At 35.0% G+C, this 21,511-nt stretch overlaps 1 protein-coding gene across 1 annotated transcript; it reads right to left on the bottom strand.

The window, feature by feature from the left end:
* Positions 1-375: 375 nt before the first annotated feature.
* On the bottom strand, positions 376-21,181 carry rbm28 (RNA binding motif protein 28). Its single transcript, XM_088924061.1, has 19 exons — positions 20,812-21,181; positions 19,876-20,022; positions 19,463-19,557; positions 19,283-19,358; positions 18,687-18,779; positions 17,100-17,171; positions 16,721-16,823; positions 15,079-15,248; positions 14,645-14,708; positions 14,314-14,423; positions 12,034-12,107; positions 10,126-10,261; positions 9,721-9,785; positions 8,308-8,466; positions 7,404-7,553; positions 6,530-6,604; positions 5,385-5,638; positions 3,912-4,029; positions 376-1,054 (listed from the first exon to the last, which is right to left on the bottom strand). Exons 1-19 carry the CDS (start codon positions 20,927-20,929, stop codon positions 917-919), a joined length of 2,217 nt encoding a protein of 738 aa, XP_088780187.1. The 5' UTR covers positions 20,930-21,181; the 3' UTR covers positions 376-916.
* Between the last annotated feature and the right edge of the window lie 330 nt (positions 21,182-21,511).

The raw sequence follows: 21,511 nt of genomic DNA, 5'->3' as shown, positions 1-21,511 counted from the left end.
GCTAACCATTGCGCCACTGTTGTCCGTACATCCAAATAAAATAAAAAAATAAAACTAAGAGAAAAACTGAATACAAATATCTTGACCAATTTACCTTTAATCTAAAATAGTATTATGACAGTTGTCACTCAAGTACCTTTTAAAATTATTTTTAGGGCACTTCTCAAACATTCCAGAGAACAGCTTGAGTTTGAGAGATGTTATTCAAATTATTTCAGTAAAACTGTCTAGTTCATGTAGTTGTTAGAACTGGTAGTTTCAAATTACTTCTAGACATTAAACTGTTCATTTTTGTTATAGAAGCATTTCTTTCTCTAGATTTTAAAAGACGAAAAGGCTTATTTCTTGTATAACAGGAACAAATACTTAAAACTGTTTAAATGGGTACCAACAGACAATGTTTATTTAACAAGCGAGACATACACCAAGTGTAGCAGGGAAAATATTACTCATGTCTATGTGACATGTGAAGGAGACAAAATTACCACCCTACTCTTCTGAAAAAAAGTGTGTTAATTTAGTAAACACATTGCTCATCTGTCTCAGGACACTTGGAAATGACAGTGCCTTGTGGTGTTGGTTGCGTAACCCATAAAACTGGAAAAAAAAGCTGCAATTTTTGCTTCAGGTATTTACTGCATTTTACATGGTATTAGAAAAAATCCCAAAAGATAAGCTGCTAAAAGTCCTCAGCCTTCTCTCTGTACACGTGAGAGGCAACTTCATTCTGAAGTCTTCATGGGTCTGCAAGTCTACAGTTTTGTGTATTTGTGACTGGTTGGGAGAAGTAGACCAAAAATACCCATTTTAAACAACAGATGTCTGCATTACAGATTTTTAAGTCACCAGCTAATCGGTTTGAGCTGTGGAAGAATACCTGGCTTTTTTAGAAACAAACAGCTTTTTGCAGCTGGTGTTAACTGATAAACCATTTGCCCTTTTTCACAATGGATGACTTGGGATTTCCAAGAATTGTCTTCTTGTACTTTTCAACAAGACTGTCAAACCGATCATCCTCTTTACGCCTGAATGTATTCTTCATCTTCTTCGATGTCTGTAAAACAAACCGAAAAAAATATTTTTTGTACTATTTAATATACCATTTTTTTATAACATAAACAAAACCAAAAAAGTGATTTTCAGAAATAAGCTGCTACTTGAATTTCAGGTTAGTTTTAAACTTTCATCATAAAGGATGCCATTCAATTTAAATATAAAAATAACTCAAGTTGTTGTATCACAGTACTGCCTCATACATCATTGAAAAGGTACCTTTAATACAATTCCAAGGTTATGGACTTTAAAAAACCTATTTTCACCAACACTGTTTAACAAGTTCAAGTTTCAAGTTCCAAGGTCGCTGCATCAGTATGCGTAGGCTGCAAAGGAACAAGTAAAGGTTTATTTCATAATAAGAGACACCTTATGTCTCCTTTCTTTTCAGCGTGGAATAAACCTTTACTTGTTCCTTTGCAATGTTTCACTTTATACATGGATATTTCACAAATAAATACTGGAAAGAAACCGGTCTATGTCAATCTCTAAAGATATTAGAATATACAGTATGTCCTATGAGGTAACTTAATACGACAAAATGTGCATTACAACATCAAAATGTGCATTACAACGTCAGTACACACAGGATGTTAATTATCCTAATTTATAGACTACATTCTCTTGATCCCAAGAACAGCTTTAGCACTTTAGTGGAGTATGAGAATTTTGAATGTCAGACTCAATTCAGACTGAGAAACTGGAATGAAATGGTCTAATTCATGTTCCCATGATGGCAATAACATTCCTAAATGTCTTTTGTAACTCAGTTTAATAGACAAAAAAAGAAATGTATTTTTGGAATGCTCTTCTAGCACTGAATATGAGCACTGGGAGTAAGAATATGGTCAACAAGAGGTCCCATAAGACAGGATTTGGTGGTCATCCATTAAGCTGCCAATTATTTTATCACAGGGGATTTTCCCATGGTTAGCTGCAAAGAGGTCCTGTCCACAAGGTATGGCAACATCTTGGCACAGAATACATTCAGGATGCTAGACCAGTCTTTATATTGAGCAGTACAACCATTACAAACAAGTGAAAAACTGGGAAGAGAGCTTCATAACTGAGCTGAAAAAGAAGAATAAATTTAGGATACTAAATAATAAAAATGTAGTCAATAATCAAAGGCTTCAAATTCCAATAGAGATGTATTTAAATAGCACTCATGATCTTTGAAATGTACAGATCCTGAGAGGAATGTTAATATATTGTACACACAATTTTATGTGGTACTGCAGTACACATCAGTGAAAAGACAAGCATGTAAACTTCAGTCCATGGCTGCATCTACCAATGATGTCACTTTGAATGCAAAAGCTGGAGGACATGTTTTAATGATTTGAAAAAAAATATTATTCCTGCTCTGTATTTTAACTGGCTGAGATTGTATTTTTCTTTATCGAAACAGAGGATCCAAACAGAACAGCATCCTAAATCACTCGACAGGTAAGTTTAAATACTGTACTCCTTCTAACAATTGAACTGAGGAATGTGAGGAAACTCACATTCCCAATATGATCATTACCTACTAGGAAAAACAAAATTACTGAAGCAAAAAATAAATGATTATGTTAACATGTATAAAGCATGTCCTTGAAAACTACTTTAAGATTAACCTGGACTCTCAGAATAAAGAGTTCACACATTTTTAATGTTCAAAAGATGACACCTTAATTCCAGACCTTACGTGACCAAGCCGTTTGCAGCACAATTACACAAAAACCATACATCTAGCTCAGAAAGAACCTGACAGTAAGTGGGAAGACAATGATCCTGCTATGAACCTTAAGATGTGGCCCTTAAAGTTTTCCAATAATATCACCACAGGAAACAGCACATTCAAGGTGGCCTGATTTACCTTGGAATGACCTTCTACAAAACAAACTCCAGCTGAGTGCTATTTTGGAGACAAGAAACTCTGCAACTGCTAGAGTATTATCTTTGAAACCAGAAATGTTTTGTAGATTATCCTTAAAAGACATTTTGTCGTTGTACAGAACAAAGGGTCTGACACTATATGCTGTCCCCATCTATTACCTCAGTAAACATCTCCTCAGATTTTTTGTGAATACGTTCACAGCCAAAAAATATATATATGCACACAGACATCTTAATAATAGAATATCTCACTTTCTGAGGTCACAGCTTCTTCTTCAATACAGTCAAAATCCGGGGACATTTGTTTGGACATCCTAGTCCAGGGGTCAATGACCATAAGACAACTAATCCTTTTAGTTTAATATGTAGTAATAATAAAGGTATGTTAATACTACTTAAAAATTAACTGCTACATTATGATGATGTCTCAAGTACATAAGTATACATTAACTACAGTAATAACTTCAGAATAACATGAAACAGAACTGCGCTGCAATGGAAATAGTCACTAAACCACAGCGAGAAAAAATCACAGTGAAAAATTTTACCACTGGTAAACTACTTTGGCTCATATAAGAAAGCGATCATCACACAGAAAATGCCAGCTACTTCAAGGTCTGTGATTTTGCTGTTCATCATAAAATCTTGTTCCCTATGGCCCAGTTATGTTCTTCCTAAAGAGCCTTCCCATGCAATAAACTATCCAACAGCTCTAGCATTTTACAAGTAAGACAGACAACACTGGCCTTTTATTCCACAAAATACAGAAGACAAAATTGAAGAATTAAATGTTAATGTTAGTATAAAAATTTGAACAAATTTTTTTAAAAGTCTGAATTGATTAAAACTCCAAAATAATCCATCTTTTACAGCAAACACTTTTTGAGAACAAAATGTTAATTAACATCTGTTTATTTTTACTATTGGCTTACTGCCACAAATTAGGATTTAATACGGCAACATGTAAATTTACTGACCTGATTTCTTTGCTGGCTCTGTTTTTCTATGAAGACTGATTTGATGCGTTCCTTCCTGCTGGGTTGGTCCCTGACCTTCTTTGGCTGGACTTGCTGCTGTTTTCCTTTATCTCTTTTTCTGAGCATATAAGAAAAAAAATAAGGAATGTGACACTTAAAAAATATTAAGATGAAAAATATATTCCTTTAATAACAAATTCTGCAATTTCACTCTTTTGAATTGAACAGTACATTTTTAATCCTTTAAACAGGTAAAAAAAGAAGAAACTAAAAACCTGAAGTATTTTCTGAAATCAAAGCCAGTATCCAGATATCACTTTGGTCATACTTTATTCTTTTTTACATTATATTTGAGAATTTACCTACAATATTAAAAACACAAAGATATGTTAAGAAGATTCCCTTTTCCCCCTCAGGGATCAAAACGACTGGACCACTCACTGTAACTATTAATTAACAGGAAACAAGAATACTGATCACAGGCTAGTAACAGCTCTGTATTTCACTGAAATACTGAAATAAAACATACTCCAGCCTCCTGCTCTTCTGTTTCTGGAGGCCAAATAACTGACTTTAGTTTTTTTTTTAACCTGAATTATACATTTTTTAACCTGTATTGTATTAGAACTTTGAAAAATGTTTTCCCTATGGGAGTCAGACATCCTGTACAAAAGGAAATCTTATTATTGTATACCCATTTGTTACAATTTTAAAATGGTCATTGAGAACCATACATTTTACACAGAGCCTAACAAGCAGAAATATTGAAAATATTTTGATTTTAAAATAAATAAAAAAATAAAATTGCACACAATGAAAGATTACTTCATTTGTGACTTGAGAACATTTTTACTTTATCTGAAATTTAAAAAATTAAAAATTAAAAAAACAAATTGTATCATTCTCACCCTAATGGGTTAAAAGAAGATCCCTTAAGAACCAGACTGGCTAAGTGATAAACAAAGTCTGAAATTACTGCTTTGGGAAGACTTGATTTCCTAGAAATGCCTGATTACATAATCTGGGGTACTGCTTCCAAATATTTTGACAATTTGATTTTTCCAAAGAGAGTTCAAAAGTGTGGAGCTAAGATGCATGTATATTGCTTACAATTGATCAAAAGCCAATATTAATTTAGGATCTTACTTACTTTTCTTGCTAATATAATAAACAGCTGCATGCATTTGTATAGCACATTTTGTTCAGAGGTACATCATGTATAGGAGTTTTATGTTAAATTAAGAAATCAGTCGGAAATAAATCTAACCCTCAAGAACCACTGTCCCTTTAAAGGAGCACATTATTTGATCAACAACTGTACAACTGTACCTAGGTTTTATAAAAAGGATGATCTAAATTTAGACAAACAGGCCGGTTAGGCTAACTTATTGGTTTGGGCAATAACCAGGACCAAGTGTGGACAACCGTGCTAAAACAGCACTAGATTTTCAAAATATTTGGATCATACATTACCTAATTTTAGGACCTCTGTGCGAGGGAAGATCCAGAATCTTTCTCCGCTTCTTTCCATCTTCAAGTTCCACTTCTTCTACTTCTGGCTTGGTCTGGAATCCTGACCAATGTCTGCTCTTTTTCTCACCAACATCTACAATGTCCGACAGACGAGAACTTGTGCTCTCAGAGTGATCTTGCTCTCGTTTCTGACCACACTCTAGAATCTTCGAGCTCTTCTTGCTTTTATTTTCTCCTGCTTTTGCCACATTTTGCTATGAGAAGAAAAAAGAAACATGTCACTGAATCTCATTCTCAGTGATTCTCATGAATGTCATTACTGGAGCATTAGCACGAATTATAAATACTAAATGGAAAATTAAGCCTGAAGAGGCTAATTATGAAAAGGTGTTTATGTTGACATTATATCCCTGTTACATCTTTTAGACAATGTGGGGAAGCAATAAACAGGTAAACAAAAACCTAGTAATAACATATTTAAAATGATTAAGTACAATAAAGATACAGCTTCTCTGAAATCAATCCAAAGAAGAGCAACTAGACACATTCTGAGGCTTAAGGAAATGTCCTATACTGACAAGCTGAAGGAAATGAACCTATTTAGTCTTGAACAGAGACTACAAGTGGGTCCGATTCAAGTTTTCAAAATCCTCAAAGGCAATGACAAAGTCAACACAATGGACTTCTTCATAATGCACAGCAATACACAAATCAGAGGAAATGGAAACTATGTGGTGGAATGTTTAAAACCATGAACAGGAAACACTTCTTTGCCCATTGGCTTAAGGGAATATGGAATAAGTTGCCCAGCCAGCGTGTTGAAACCAATAACCTGGCTTCTTTCAAGAAAGGGATAGAGGAGATCCATGGATCAATAAGGACTAAGCAGGCTACATAAGTGAATGATCTCTTCTTGTTTGCAACCTTTCGTATGTTCCTATATTATTTTCGGATGTCTGAAATTGTTCGTGCCAACACAAAAGGGAAAAAGAGGGCAGTTAGCCTTTAATTGTGACAGCAAAAGCACTAAGAAGGCTCAATAAAACAAAAGGTAATATGCCGGCAAACATTAATACTATTGTCCAAATTTAACATTTTTAACTTCTGATAACTTTATTACATTAATGAAGAAAAAAAACTCTTACCTTGCTTTTCTGTGCTCTGTTTTCTTTTATTTTTAACTTCCTACTATCTTCAAGAGAAAACTCCACAATTGGTCTCTACATTAAAAAAATGCAATATATTACAATTTCTTCACTTACATTTAAAGTATAACTGTGTCAATAAATCTGTACCAATAACATAGTGAGCTTATAAAACTGCTGGCCTTAGTTTCTTAAGAAATTCCTTCCCATTTTATACACACAAAGTCTTCTCTATGACTGCTCTTGCAATTAAAAAATAATGTATTTAATCATGCTTATTAAGATACACATATTATAATCCAATGTAAAAAATCAATGTAATCAAACTACATATTGCACAAATACACCTATACAAATAGAAAAAGCTATATAAAACAGAAAGGGTGTAATACAAAAAAAAAACAACGCCAAATGTTTCAATTATAAGTGACATTATCTAGTGAAAATGTTATTTTTTTTAATTCAAACTTCATTACCACACAAAGCCCAATAAAAAATTAAGGTTTCAAATAATCTGCATTATATTAAATATACAAAGAAGTTAATTGAATTGTAGGTTCTTTAAATCATGAAGCCTGCCTCACAATATGTCACCATAACACTTACAAAAACAAGGTAATTTCTCTCAATATGGAACTACAGTAGTAATATTTTACATGTGTACATCAGCATGATTTCATTCTACAGAAAATAATCTTAGACATTTTAAATGCACTGTACAATGTTAACTTCCAGTGTGGTTACTCTCATTTCCAAAACCACAAATCTTCCAAGAGGGAGGGCATTACACAATTCATCAGGAATCTTTAAATGATTAAAACCACAATTTCATATCTGGAAAACAAATGTACCATATGAAGTTAGGTTTACAGACCTTCTGTGGACCAAATATGTCAGGATTGTTGTTCAAGTGACGGAGAGCCTTCAGGGCATGATCATGTTCCTGGAATTGAACAAAACCATACCCCAGGGAACGCCCCACAGTCTTTCCCAACTGGGGCTTCCTGTCGTACATCACACGACACTGGAGGGGAACAAACAAAATGGCCTTCACACTCCTATGTTTTCAATGACAAAATCTTTCGTGTTATTCTGGACACTCTGAAATAACATGTTCTGTAGGACAACACATGTCACCATGTTGACTGCAGAGGAACTGGCCCCTCGGTCTTAGCTGTACCAAATGGTGAAAATTTAAAAACCTCAGCTCACCTGCAAATCTCTATCAGTGTCGCCATCTTATTGAAAAAGCCTACAATGTTACATTCCTATGGTTTTCTTAAGTTTTAAAATAACTTCCAAAACTTATACAGCACATCCCAGAAAATTTCAAAGCAATCACATGAGAAGATGTTTATTTTCAAAATTACAGCAATGCTGTCTAACATTTCTGTGCCCTGCATGTCTGGAGATGAAATATGAATATAATAAACAGTACAATACTCCCTCTAATGGACAAAAGTGTCACTACAGATGGTCAACTAAGATACTTCTCCCATGGATACCAAGATTGACACATATAACAAATCCGTTAATTAAGCATGCATGTCAAAATGCATTTGGAAGAGTAACAACATAAGAACAGTAACTGTACATTGGTTTCAAACACATACAGTATGCATGATAAATTTATGGAACGTAAAAACAGTAAATCCAGTTCTTCTGTATGTAAATGAGCACTGGCATTTTTTACACTGGGAGAAAAGAAGCAATGTATGTTTAATTTATAGTTAAAGAGCTAAATCTGCCTTAATGAATTCAGAAATGGCGGCTCTTACCTCATTTATCCTAACATCCTTGCCACCCCCTGCTGCTTTTAAACACAGTTTTCTTAAATGTTTTTGGTCCACTGACTTCGGCAGGTTGTGGACACACAGACGGGTTTTCGAGACAAACACGTTAATATCTCTCAACTTCAGTCGTTTAAGTTCTTCAAACTGAAAAGTACATCACGGCAGTTAATATTAGCAAATAATGATGCAATGTGAAAAAGAATGGTTATGCATTAAACTTTCAAAACGTTGGAGTAAGAAGGAGAGCTTCAGTGAAATGTAAAAGCCACATAATATTTAAAATGAGAAGTATATATAAGTTGAAGGGTTATCTTGATCTTTAATGATGTATTTTGTACAGAATATGGCATAATACCAGATCTTACAAATCATACATTAGAGTAATTAACTTCGATAGGTGTTACTTCTATCCATCCAATTTCTAGCTATTTTATCCAATTCAGGGTCAAGGGAGAGCCAGAGCCTATCCTAGCTAGCAATGGACACAAGGCAGGGTACATCCTGGATAGGTCCCCAGTCCATCGCAGGACACACACACACACCAGGGCCAATTTCCATCCCAGGAATCGCATCCAGGTTAGCACCGCTGCCTTGCAGAGCTTGGGGACCACTGCACCAATGTGTTGTACTCCAGGAGTTACTTTTTAAAATAATAATAAAAATAATAATATTGGGCAATACGTCATGGGCCCTGGGTTCATTACTTGGAGTGCTGTGTGGGATTTATATGGTCTCCCCATGTTCATGTAGGTTTCCAGTAGATTTTCCTGGTTTTGTCCCAGGGTTCGAAGACAAGCTGGTAGGTTAATTGACTTCTGTCAAAAAATTACCCCTGGAATGAGTGTGTATGTTTGCGCCTGTGTGTGCCCTGCAATGGACTGACAGAATACAGATAAGATAAGATCACTTTATTAGCCATATACAATTTCTTGCATTAGGAATTTGTCTTTTTGCATACCCCAGCTTGCTCTCCATGAGACACACAGACAGGGAGAGAAGCTTGGGGTCAGAGCGCAGGGTCAGCCATTTATACAATCAACCCCTTCATTGATTTTATACTAAGTTGAATTTGAACTATTTGTTCCCAGCTCTTAAACATGCTGACGTTTTAGCCGTTGTATTGGTAAGTGAAATAAACTCCCAAACTAGTGGCTGAGAACGAAATGCACGTATGTAATTGAAGCAACTTCTTAGATCAAGTAAGCCTTTATCTAATTAAACCAGCAGGTGTGTGGGTCACGAGGCCCAGGATTAGGAACCACTGGAAAAGGCTCTGGCTCTCCCCTCCATGATCCTGAATTGGATAAAGCCAGAAAAGAAAGTTGATGGATGGCTAAATAAGTCACGGTAATTTACTCTGTTGTCCCTTAGTGAAACGCTTCCTTTGCAAGTACCTACCCTTGCCCTCTTCGCGAGATCTGCAGCCGAAAGCCCTTCAGCTGCTGCCGTTCCCGCCCGAATCACTGCAAATTGAAGATTCATATTTTCACACAGAGAAGCTGCCCCGCACACAAAGGTCTTAAAAGATTTTAACAGAGCTGGACATTTTAATTTCCTTTGCAACTCATTCTGCCTTCATGTAGAATTGGTCACAACATGAGCATCTTGCAGTAATAAGACCATTTACAGGTGCACTGCACCCCCGCAACTTTTTTTTCCATATTCTCATTAACATTTCTGATTGCTTTGCTTTAGAAACTATCAAACTGGCCTCTTAACGTCTTTAAAGATTTGGTCCTTCTAAGTTTAAATTCATTTACAGGAAACTCTTATAGCAGATTTATCTGGGAAGCACACACTCACAGCCTTCTCTTGCAAGAAATAAATTCCGGGTTCCTGTGTGTGTTTTCACTTTTTGGTTCTTCACTTTCATAGCCTCCTCACGACTTATCGCGAGGACAATGTTTAACTTCCGCCCGTCTAGTCTCAGCCCGCCACTCTAAAACACAAAACATGTTCATTAAAAAGGTACAGCAATAAATTTAAAATGCTTCTTGCTCCAGTTTAGCTACATTTCATTGTCATCTTGTCCCCGTTTAAGGCGCAACTAATTTTCAGGAAGGCTCATAAAGTAACATCACTGGATCCAACGGGCAGTTCTGGGATATCCCTTTCAAAACACACAGCTTTGGGATGTAGCAATAACGAATGTTTTTAATTTATTGCCGCTACACCCCAAAGCTGAAATCCTGCATTTATTCAAGAGCCACAACACAGCACATACCCGTGTAGGAAACAGAAAGGAAAGCTATCTTTTACATATATATTAATGTACGATGCAATAAAACCTGTAACCACTCAACAGAAAAAGTTTGTCCTTTTAAAAAATAAATAAAAGTCCTTTAAAAATTGTTTTATGACCTGCAGGTATTGTGCTTGCAAGGTTTTAAATTGGAATATTATTTCATTTCAATAATGGTAGTCAGCTTACACTGCATATGAAATATAAAGTGAGTGGGTGTTTTGCAAAAATGCTTCCAGCTATAAAAAGTACGCAATGAGCACTCATTCCTATCTGAATCACTCATGCTGCTCAATAACACTACATCTGAGAAGTTTAACTTCAAGGGATCCTGTAAGTAGTCCACTTACACCCCTCCATTTTCTAACCACTTCTTCCAATTAAGGGTCGCCAGGAAGCCTGAGCCTATGTGGACAAGCAACTGAGCAAGAAAGGGTACTCCCTGGATGGGACGCCAGTCCACACAGAAAATACACAGACATGCACACAGTCACACCTAGGGCCGATTTCCCAGAAGCCAATTAACCTTTGCCTTTGGACTCGGGGAGGAAACCTACATGAACATGGGGAGAACATTCAAACTCCACACAGACAGCAGCCCAGGTCCAGAACTGAACCCAGAGCCCCAGCACTGCGAAGTAGCAATGCTGACCACTGTGAAACAATACTGCATTGCACGCTTATATTGCACTTAAAAAAAAGATTCAACACGGTGAACAGTTAGAACCCTTTCACAGTAGAACAGAGCCTAACTGCAGCAAAAAGCATCTGTAGCTTGTATGAATACTCAGCAACTGGTAACAAATCAAACATCAAAAGCTTATATAGTGAAATGCTCCCTGATATCATACTGATATCAAGAGTATTAAACTAAAGCACAATATAATGTTAAATGTAACAATTCACCCATTTCAAACATAACTGAGATCTGTTTTTTCCAGTCAAAGCAGCAAGAAATATGTACACACAAACCTTAAATAAAAGTTAAAAGAGGAAACTAAATATTTCACATGTTGTACTTCTGCAAATATATTTCACACTTCATATACCTAATAAAAGAGTAAGTATATATTTAACTTTCAAAACATAAGCAAATGCAGTGGAGAACACAGTACCTGATAATCTGTTGTTTCCATGCAGGCAAATATTCCATTATTATTTAAAAACGAGGCCCTTTCTCAAAAGTTTTCCAAAAATTTAAGATACCTAACCATGCTGCTGGAGATGAACCTGTATGTTTTGAAGTGTCTGCATGAGTTTCTTGGATCACTTAGTTATCAAGCAAACTAACTAGACATGTCAAATGGCTTCCTCTCATTTGTACCCTTGCATACTTATGTAATCATATTTAGTCTAACACATCAATATATATGCATTCCTTCTAGATTAATTATGTGAACAGAAGTAGAACTAGAGAGCTTACAAAATCTACCCAAAGCCAGAAATCTTTTTAGGAATGACTGTCTTACCTCAGATCCTTCCTCAGCTGCTGCAATGCACTTTTCTGCAGCTTCCTTGGTCTTAAATTGGACAAAGGCACAACCTGAAAGTAGGTAATACACAGGAACTATTACAATAAATTCTAATGTAGAACATAATTAACCTTCTCTAATTCAAATGCAAGATTTAAAATATTTAAATACTATTTTACACAAACTAGTAGCCCAAAATGTTTGTAAACTGACAATAGTTGAGCAAAAAGGAAATGCATTCATACTGCAGGTACCATTATAGAATCCATCAAGCAGGGCTAGCTAGCATCTACACATAATACCTGCTTACTTTAAAAGCTTGGCATTGTTATTCTTTTCCACACCTGAAAACCCCAAATGATCAAAACTGTGTGTAGTTTATAATAATGCTAACGTATGCACTAAATAGACATGTTAGGGTCATGACTCACTGACAGGTTATTGACAATAATAAAGATGTTACTACCATTTATTGATCCCTAATTTAAGTGCTTTAAGTGGATTGTGCTACTTATTATTTTTCAAGACTGGTTTTAACTGGTAAATGTCTGATCTGTAGAATTCACCTGATGCTCCACACAAGCACCTCTTGTGGAAGAGCCACTTAAGAACCTAAGAACTTTTATTAGAATAATCCAGAAACTGTGAGAAATTTCCAAGTGATGCTGCGAAAGTACCGCAAAATTCATGGCTTGAAACCAGTTTCTAGTGATTTAACTCATGAGTCTGGTGTTATACAATTCACATCATAGCAAAAAATAAGATCTGGATTAAGCCCTATCCAGGTAGTGGAACTCTTAAACTGTAAATCATTCTTTAAACTGAGGTTTGAGGCAGGAGGACAGAGGATTTCCACAGATAAAATTTACAAAGCTGAGACAAAATCTCATGTTCAAAAGCACTGCAAGATCTGGGGACATGCAGCCTAAAATAAGGACAACTTTGTCAAATCTGGCAGCTTTATACAGTGTTAATTGCACACCTGGTGATTAGAGATATTCAATATTGATTCAATATACCATCAGTTAATTACTGAAAACTCGCATAACATTAAGTTAATTCATAATTAAAATCAAGAAGAACTAGAATAATTATCACACTGAAATATTAAATTCTACCTAAACCAGCTTTCGAGGTGGAGTATCATGGCAAACAAAACACTGCAATTTTAAAGTTTATTCATGATATTTCGTGAGATAGCAAAATACAAAACTTCTTAGAACTTGTCAATCAATTAAACCATTTTGATACAAAGTAATTTCCCATTTGGAAGCTATTTCCATGCAGCTTAACAAAGGCTTTAAGAACATTTGCTTATTTTGATAGCTTTCCAGAATTTTCAAAGAAATTTGAATTCATATGAACACCAAAACTAAACTGCATAAGCAATTTTCTACCAGTTTTGGGAAAAATGCTATCATGTTTTTCATTCTGAAGCATTCTTAAACCATTTGCTTTTAGTATTAGTAAAAGTATGACTAAATGCAAAAGCATTAATTACAAAATGTAATATTGTCTTACTAGTGAATTGTACAATTTTACATAACCTTATTTGTTTAAAATTCTACAGTTTTAACTATATATTCCAACATTACTTTTTCTCTTCTTCAGTAAATGAGGTGTCATCACAATCACTTAGGTTTCTCTCCTCTTCAAGTGCATTGTTTCAAATTTTATTGATATAATTTATGTTTGTGCTTCTTGCATGCAGAACTCAACATATTTGTCCAATCCTGGATTTGTCCCAAATAGCTTTGCATTTCTTTTGCAGCTTCTACAGTGTTTGCTAATCCTCCTAATTTGGTAAAATCTTAAACCTTGACTAACTACACCCAAATTGTGTTAACACATAGAAATTAGGAAGAGAAGTCGTCCTAGTACACATATGTGGTTAATTATATCATATCAATTTAGATATTCATCCCTTATTTGTTCTGTTCTCTATTCATTTAAAAATTATCAAAATATATTAATTTTCCTGAATGTCTTATACCTGTAAAGTTAAGTCTTTATGACACTATCAGAACAATGTTCTAGCAAATGTGATGAGTTTGGACAAACTAGAGTGAATAAAATTTAATATACTACTAAGTTGGCATTTCATTATTTTAGAACAAAGAACATAACAATCGAACCAATTACGTAATATGATCTCTAGTCAAGACTAGAGACTAAAAATACTATGATGACCAAAAGGTTGTTAAAGATAAACATCAGAGGTTTATCTCCTTGAGGTTTAAAATACCTGCAACAGGATGTTAGTTGCAGCAAACTGACCTTTTGAGTGTTCAGTATCTGGATGAAGAACTATTCGAACATATTTAAGCTCTCCATACTGCAGCAGTAGTTCTTCCAGTCCATCTTCTTCGGTATCAAAGGAAAGATTTCTGCAGGAAGCATAAAATAAATAATTAACATCTGTACGTAATTCTACCTCCATGACTTGGTAATATAGTTGCATGATGTTTGTTTCTGAATAGATCAAGTGTCTGATATATTTGCTGTTGTAATTTTAAGTGGGGGAGTAAAAAGGAAGAACTTCATTTAGGCAATTACAGGAAATGATCACTCCTTGTATTCAGAGTGTTGTAAGGTTTGGCTTGCTCACCTGATAAAGACGGTTTTTCCTTCGTTGACATCTGAGGTATGATGCTTCTTTTGAGCAGGAATTTCTTAACAAGACAACAAAAAACAAGTATATATAAATACAAATGACATTTCATTTGCTTAAATATATACTGATTTATATTAATATATTTAGATTTCACTAAAAAACACAAACTAATAATCTCCATCTATGAATTGGCTACATTACTCTGCTCTCCTCCCCACTGATAGCTGATGTGTGGTGAGTGTACTGGTGCACTATGGCTGCCATCACATCATCCAGGTGGGGCTGCACATTGGTGGCAGTGGAGGGGAGTCCCCATTACCTGTAAAGCGCTTTGAGTGGAGTGTCCAGAAAAGCTCTATAAGTGTAAGCAATTATTATTATAATTATTAACTTAAGTCTGATTAAGTCAGTGTTCATTCTTGATTTACCATTATCCTCCTCATCCTCAGATCCTAAGTCACTGCCATCCGAGTCAGCCTCCTCAGATTCTGCGTCATTTTCCTCTTCATGATCTTCAGCTGCGCTATGCTCATCAGAGCTCTCTGCGTCATCATCGATCTCACACTCTTCCTTCTCAACAGGTGCTTTTTTCCCAGGTCTGAAACACAGATAAAGCTCTTAAAAGTGCCATACATTACTACATGCATAAGTACTACAAAGTATTAAATAGTAAAAAATAGGATGCAACTAAGTCGTCTTAGAACAAATTATGGTGGTAGCAATATAGTTAATGATCAACGAAATTACATCAAGTTCTTCTAGAGCCCAACTGACAAGAATAAAAGTTATGCCCCCAAAGCTGCTGTTACATTGTAGCTGCATTTGTCTTATTCACAGTCAGAATGAAGTTTAGCAATATGATGCATTATAACAATCCATTTGCTCATGTCAACCTAGACTTGAGCAGTAGGACATGCCAGAAACATTGAGTAAATGTTTTACAAGGATTGTGCAGCACATCCAATAATGTATTCTCAATCCACAGGACATTTCCATGTATAAGAAGCATTTTGTGCTTTTAGATTGAAAATATCAATAGACATATAGGCCTATGCACAAAAGATTAAAACTCTTAGATGTAGTGGAATTAATCGAATCTAAGGCATACAGTAAACACAGAACGTCTTCACAAAAATTGCACATTAAAAGAATCAGATATTTTCAGTACAAAACATTACACTGTCAAAATGAGCTAGAACTGATATAAACATTCTAATTATTAACACAGTATTGAGCTATCCAGCTGATCTAGTTAGAGTTGTAGGACACTATGCCAATCTTCCTGTGCAGCTAATTCTAGAGTAAGCTTGGTCATAGCTGTCTCCTGCAGATGGCACTAGCAAGTTAGTCACAGATGTTATGTTACTTGATACCTGGATGAATTGTTCACTTCTTTTATAAATTAAAATCACATTTGCCAAACAGCCATTCATTCAAATTCTTAATCATCTCATTTGAAAAATCTGAACAACTCAAACAGCAAACAGAACCAGACATGTTTATGAAATCATATGGCTTGAGTTCTCTCTCTTAGGAACAACAGCTCTTGATCAACAGAACTTTCTGCTTACTGCAAAATGTAAACAGCCATGCATGTGCCCAATGAGCTACATTACTAGCGTCTTCATTGTTTCTCAGTTCTGAGCCCCACAAATAATTGGCATGCCTTTAGCAATAATCTGCACTTGATTGTACTGGCTAAAGCAGCTAATAATCTTTCAAACCAAACAAATGGGGAAAATAAATTTACAATTATTAATGTTTTTATTACAATTGAATTGGCGCAAACTATGAATGCTCATTTAATTACAGTTATTCTTTTAAGAACAGGGAATTTAGCTTAGACAAATGGTTGGATTATTTTTCCTAAATAAGAAAGAAAGAGAGTGCTCTAAAAATACAATTTTATTTAATATTTCTGCTGTTAATTTCTTATCTCTGCAATTTGTTGCATAATGCAACATTACTCAAATGTGAATTTCCCTTCCCATTTCGGATAGGGCTTTACTTCTACAATTCAAACAAATAAAAAGAAAATGATATGATTCTTTGTCAAGAAAATCCTCATACTTGTTTTTTTGTGGCGTTTCAGAATTTTCTTCTTCCTCTTCTGAATTATCCTCTATGTCAGAATCCTCGCTTGTCTCTTCATTCTCTTCTTCCTTCTTAGATTCTGTACAACAATAAAAGCAAGACTGACACCTTGCCTCCATCTATAAAAGTTCAAGTTAAAAATATATTTAAAACTTTTTTTTTTAAAAAAGAACAACTGATCTCTTAAAAAAAGATTTGAAAGCAATGGAAAATTATCATGCAATGATATGCATTCTGTAAAAAAAAATTAATGAAGCAGTTTTTTTATTACAATAAAGTAGAAGATTATACAACAGAGGTTTAAACATCTCACCAATAAACACACAGACGTTTGATTTTAACAAGATAAGTTTACCTGAAGAGGATGATTGCTGCGTAGCAATAAATTTATCCTTTGCCACTGCCCAGTCTACAGCCACTTGCCTTCCTGTAAAACAGACAATTTCAGGATTCGGACTGGTAACATGCAAATCAAACAATGGTACATCAAAAGTTTTAATTTTACAAAAAGGTCTTGACAAAAATAAATAAAAACACTTCATTATCTAGCCAGAAGCACATACTGTTCAGGGAGATTAAGGCCTTGAAGAAAGACTGCCTTGTACAGACATGCGTAACAGAAGCTCTATTAATTTTTTATAACTGAACAACTTTACTTTATATTTTCACCTGCATTTTTGTTGCTTGAGAGTGGTTTGTCACATACCAATTGTAATATAAGATGGTGCTTAAAATTAGTTGCCAAAAAATCCCAGTACCTGCTGTGACACTGAGTCGCTACACATTCAGCACACTGACCAGTTCAAACCCTGAAGTCATAAGAAGTACTCACTTCTTGAGCATGAATTACAAACCTAGCATTAGTGAATCATCTTTACTGTTTGGGATTAAGGTAATCTGTTCTTTTAGACCACTTGACTTTTGTCTGGTAGGGTTTGGATACGTTTAAAGTCACCAGTATACTTTACATATTCTTCCATTTTTAATGTGTTTTGTTCTGTAAGTACTGATTTAAAGCTAGAAACCATATTAAACACTGAACACTTCATACTGCACATGATCCTAAATAAGGATCCTTATTATTTTTAAAATTATATTTTAAATATAATGTGAATGTAATGTGAAATTTGCTAAAACAGAGGTTTTCACATTGTTCAGGTATTTTTCATTGCCCACCAATGCAACACATACAGCACATTTTCTAATGTTGAACACTATAGCCACACACTTCTTCAACAGCATATTTCATGTTTCTTATATTATACATGATCTCCATAAATGGTTCTTTTATTTTCCTTTCTGGAAGGTGACTGTCTTCATAAAAATTGTCTTCTCCCGATGCAAATAAATCCTTTTCATTACAACAGAGGTCTGTAAAGTACAATGTCTTTAAACGGATTTAGTATTTACAAGAGGTGAATTACTTTCTCTTTTATCTGCCCTTGCATTCATGATATTTTGGTTTCTCTTTCTTCTTGTTATGAGTTTTCTTTTTGTCTTGTTTTTTGTTGTTCAAATTTCTGATTTTAGCACAGAATTAAGATCAACCCGTTCCTTTGCAGCCCATGAGCTGACACAACTCCCCACTCAAGCTCCTATTATTATAATTATAGATGTAATATAAAAAACTTCAAAGGATTACTAAAACATAAACATCTGCTACACTTTATCAGCTTTAACTCACTGGCACTAGCGAGGAAGCAGGTGTTTCTAATAATACAGTAGTAAAGATGGGCCAGTCAGAAATATTAGTGTTGGTATGATAATAGTGAAGGTAATAGAGATGAAAACATTCTAAAGATTGACACTGTGACAAAAAAGTGGTTAAAATTACAGGGGAGGCTCAGATCTCTATTACTTTAAATATTTACTCTGCTTGTCTCTTAAAATGAAGGCAGAAATTTGACTTCTAGAAGAAATATATTAGAAAATTGCTCAATACCTTTGATCTCCTTCAAATTTGTGGCATTCAGTGCTTTTCCAGCCTCCAAGACGTTCTTGAACTGCACAAAGGCAAACCCACGCATCTTCCCATCTGCATTACAGTATATGAACTAGGTGTGAAATTCTGGTAAAGGACTTTTCCTCTCAATTCAATTATTTTAATTGCTTTATTATAAGTAATTTAATCATTTTAATTACCAGGAAATACAGCAGTATTCACCTGATTTTAACAAATGAGTTGGATAAACTGGGTAAATGTGATCATGATGTTTAGTTTAACAGACTGCATAAATCCTTCATTGATCCCAATGTGAAAAACTGAACACAAAGGAGTTCAAAATCATAAATGTCAGTGTAATGGTGTAATAATTCATAAGAACATAAACAAGTTTACATAAAAGAGAGGTCATTTGGCTAACCTAGCTTCTTTGGTTGTTAGTACCTTGTTTAATACAAAAAAACATACACTTTTATTAGACTGTTTTCTCTTTGTTTACCAGAAAACTGTGGTCAGTAAAGTCTAAACAATATGGTTCTGTGATGAATGCCAGGCTATCACTTCTTGCAATGTTAATTATGCCGTTCTTTAATTACCTGCTTTTCTGGGAATGTTCACTTCTAGGACTGCTCCATACTTAGAGAAAAACTGCTTCAGATCATCTTCAGTGCACTGCAAGTGCAAGTAACATTATGATTTCCTCTAAGCAACATTATGCTAGTCAGCTTCAGTTTAAAAACTGCTCAAAAGCATGTTAATCCTACAGGGGCCTTTACCTTAAAGCTGAGATTTCTTATAATCAACCTTGCTTTCTTTTTGGACTTCTTCGTACTTTTCGGTTTCTTCTCTTTTGGAGCTGACTCTGTGGAAGCTAAAAAAATTAGATAGAAAATTATTAACAGGCAAATTACATCATTTAAATTATTACCGCATAAACTTAACACTGTACTCAATCAACATTTAGTGATGTTAGAAGTCTATTTCGAACAGTCTAAAAGTCTGAGCTGATCTCCATTTAGTTTATCTGCCATTTAACATTTCTAGAAGATCTCTAAAAGCAATCCTTTAATGTTACTGACCACACTTTTCTACTTTACTTTACTACTACTTGTGTTGACTTTAATTATTAACACAAATAATGTATAATCATAAAAAACTAATTTACAAAATATAATGTACATTGACATACCACTCTTCTTTTTGTTGTGTTGTTTCTTTTTTGCCAGCATTAGAACAATTTGTTGTCCATCGTACTGTTTGATTTCTTTCATGGCCTTCTGCGCATCCTCTTCCATGGAAAATGTAACATATCCGAATCCACGACATGTTTCTCCACCTAAAGCAAAAAAGCAAGTGCTTTGGATATTTCCAGGGCAGAGGAATGGTAGGATGAAAACTGTTAAGTGTCCTTTATATTATTTATCCAGTCGACTATCCAGCTACCATCACATGTAGTCAGCAACCCCTGAGAGAGACAGATTTAAGGGGACAGCTTTGTACTTGAATTCACTGAAGGAGAGGCAGATCGTGCAGTGAACAACGGTGTGATTGCGTGTTTGGCAGATCACCCAGCACAAGATGCTCACGAGCAGTGCATCACAACAACTTGCAGTGCCTGACTCTTTCTATGGGAGCTCATGCATGCCCTTCACACAAGGATGATGTGCTCAGTCGTAGTATGTCCCGGATAGGAATATAATGGATTGTGTGAGGATTCCTGTGTGGAATTTGTTTGTGTGTGGTGTCAGAGATGAAATAACGTGAGGCATTTTTTTTTCAGTATCAGCAGGTAGTATGTTCATTCACAGATCTGGAATTCCCAAGAATCACTAAATCTCTCTTCAGAAATAGGTGGTCTGTAAACGTGGCTCATTAGCAACGCATTTTCTGTAATTCTTGAGTTGTTAGCTACGTGTTTTTTAAATAAATCTAACAGCTGCACCGCTCAGTTATTCCTTCCACCCAGTTCTAGATGACAGACTACATTCAAATATTATGTACATAGCCGCAGCGACGACATTATCTTCTTAAAATACTGTATTTAACCATGTTAGAATAAAGATAAAGATAAGTTCGAACTTTCCTGTTAGGAAAAAGATATGTATATAAATCAACTGCATTTTACCTTTCTCTTTAACCACGAAACAATGTTTCACTGGTCCTACTTCAGAGAATATCTCCTCCAGGCGATCACTACACGCTGAGGTCGGTAGATTTCTGACGAACAAAGTTGAATTAGCCATTACGACTTAAAAAATATAAAAAAAACACTGTGTCTGGAGTTCACTGACCAACAAATATATTAAAAAATTATTTTCTTTAAATTTCAAACTCAGTGAACGCAAACGAAAGGATGTTCAACATTAAGAATCGTCAGTATTCGAAACTTAAACAACTCTGTTAGAATTAAAACGGTTATGTAACTATTTACACATTTTTCTATATACCCCACGTTGGGATACCTGCGCCGCCATCTTTAAAATAAAACAGGAAGTTGTCGTCGCAAAACACCTCCGATGTGCCACAGTGACTTACATTGCGTTCCTAACGAAAACCTAATAAATAATCGTTTCTCCTGATTATGTTATGTATTTTTACATTTATCTCCCCTCATGACAGAGTCATTAAACTTAAGTTTTACCTTTAAAGATATTCCGTGATTTCATTCTTACTTCAGTTAGGAGTTATGATAAAGATGCGCCGAGATTAAAATGTACTTTAGAGCTATGTTAGAAATCTTTTGGTACGTCTCTTACTGTCTTTAAGACCCAATTCTGCATCATCACTTAATCTCAATCACGTCAACAGTGTACTTTACATAACAG

The sequence above is a fragment of the Atractosteus spatula genome, chromosome 8 (assembly GCF_055471065.1).
Source record: "Atractosteus spatula isolate fAtrSpa1 chromosome 8, fAtrSpa1.hap1, whole genome shotgun sequence".
NCBI lineage: Eukaryota > Metazoa > Chordata > Actinopteri > Semionotiformes > Lepisosteidae > Atractosteus > Atractosteus spatula.
The sequence above is the reverse complement of the archived record's forward strand: the minus strand, read 5'-3'. Positions and strand labels throughout refer to the sequence as shown.

Excerpts from the sequence above, each read along its gene's own strand:
- rbm28 (XM_088924061.1), bottom strand. The coding sequence starts at position 20,929 with ATGGCTAATTCAACTTTGTTCGTCAGAAATCTACCGACCTCAGCGTGT. Across the intron at positions 5,639-6,529 it reads ACAGAGCACAGAAAAGCAAG|CAAAATGTGGCAAAAGCAGG; the intron begins GTAAGAGTTTTT and ends TTCTTCTCATAG. Across the intron at positions 4,030-5,384 it reads CACAGAGGTCCTAAAATTAG|AAAAAGAGATAAAGGAAAAC; the intron begins GTAATGTATGAT and ends TTATATGCTCAG.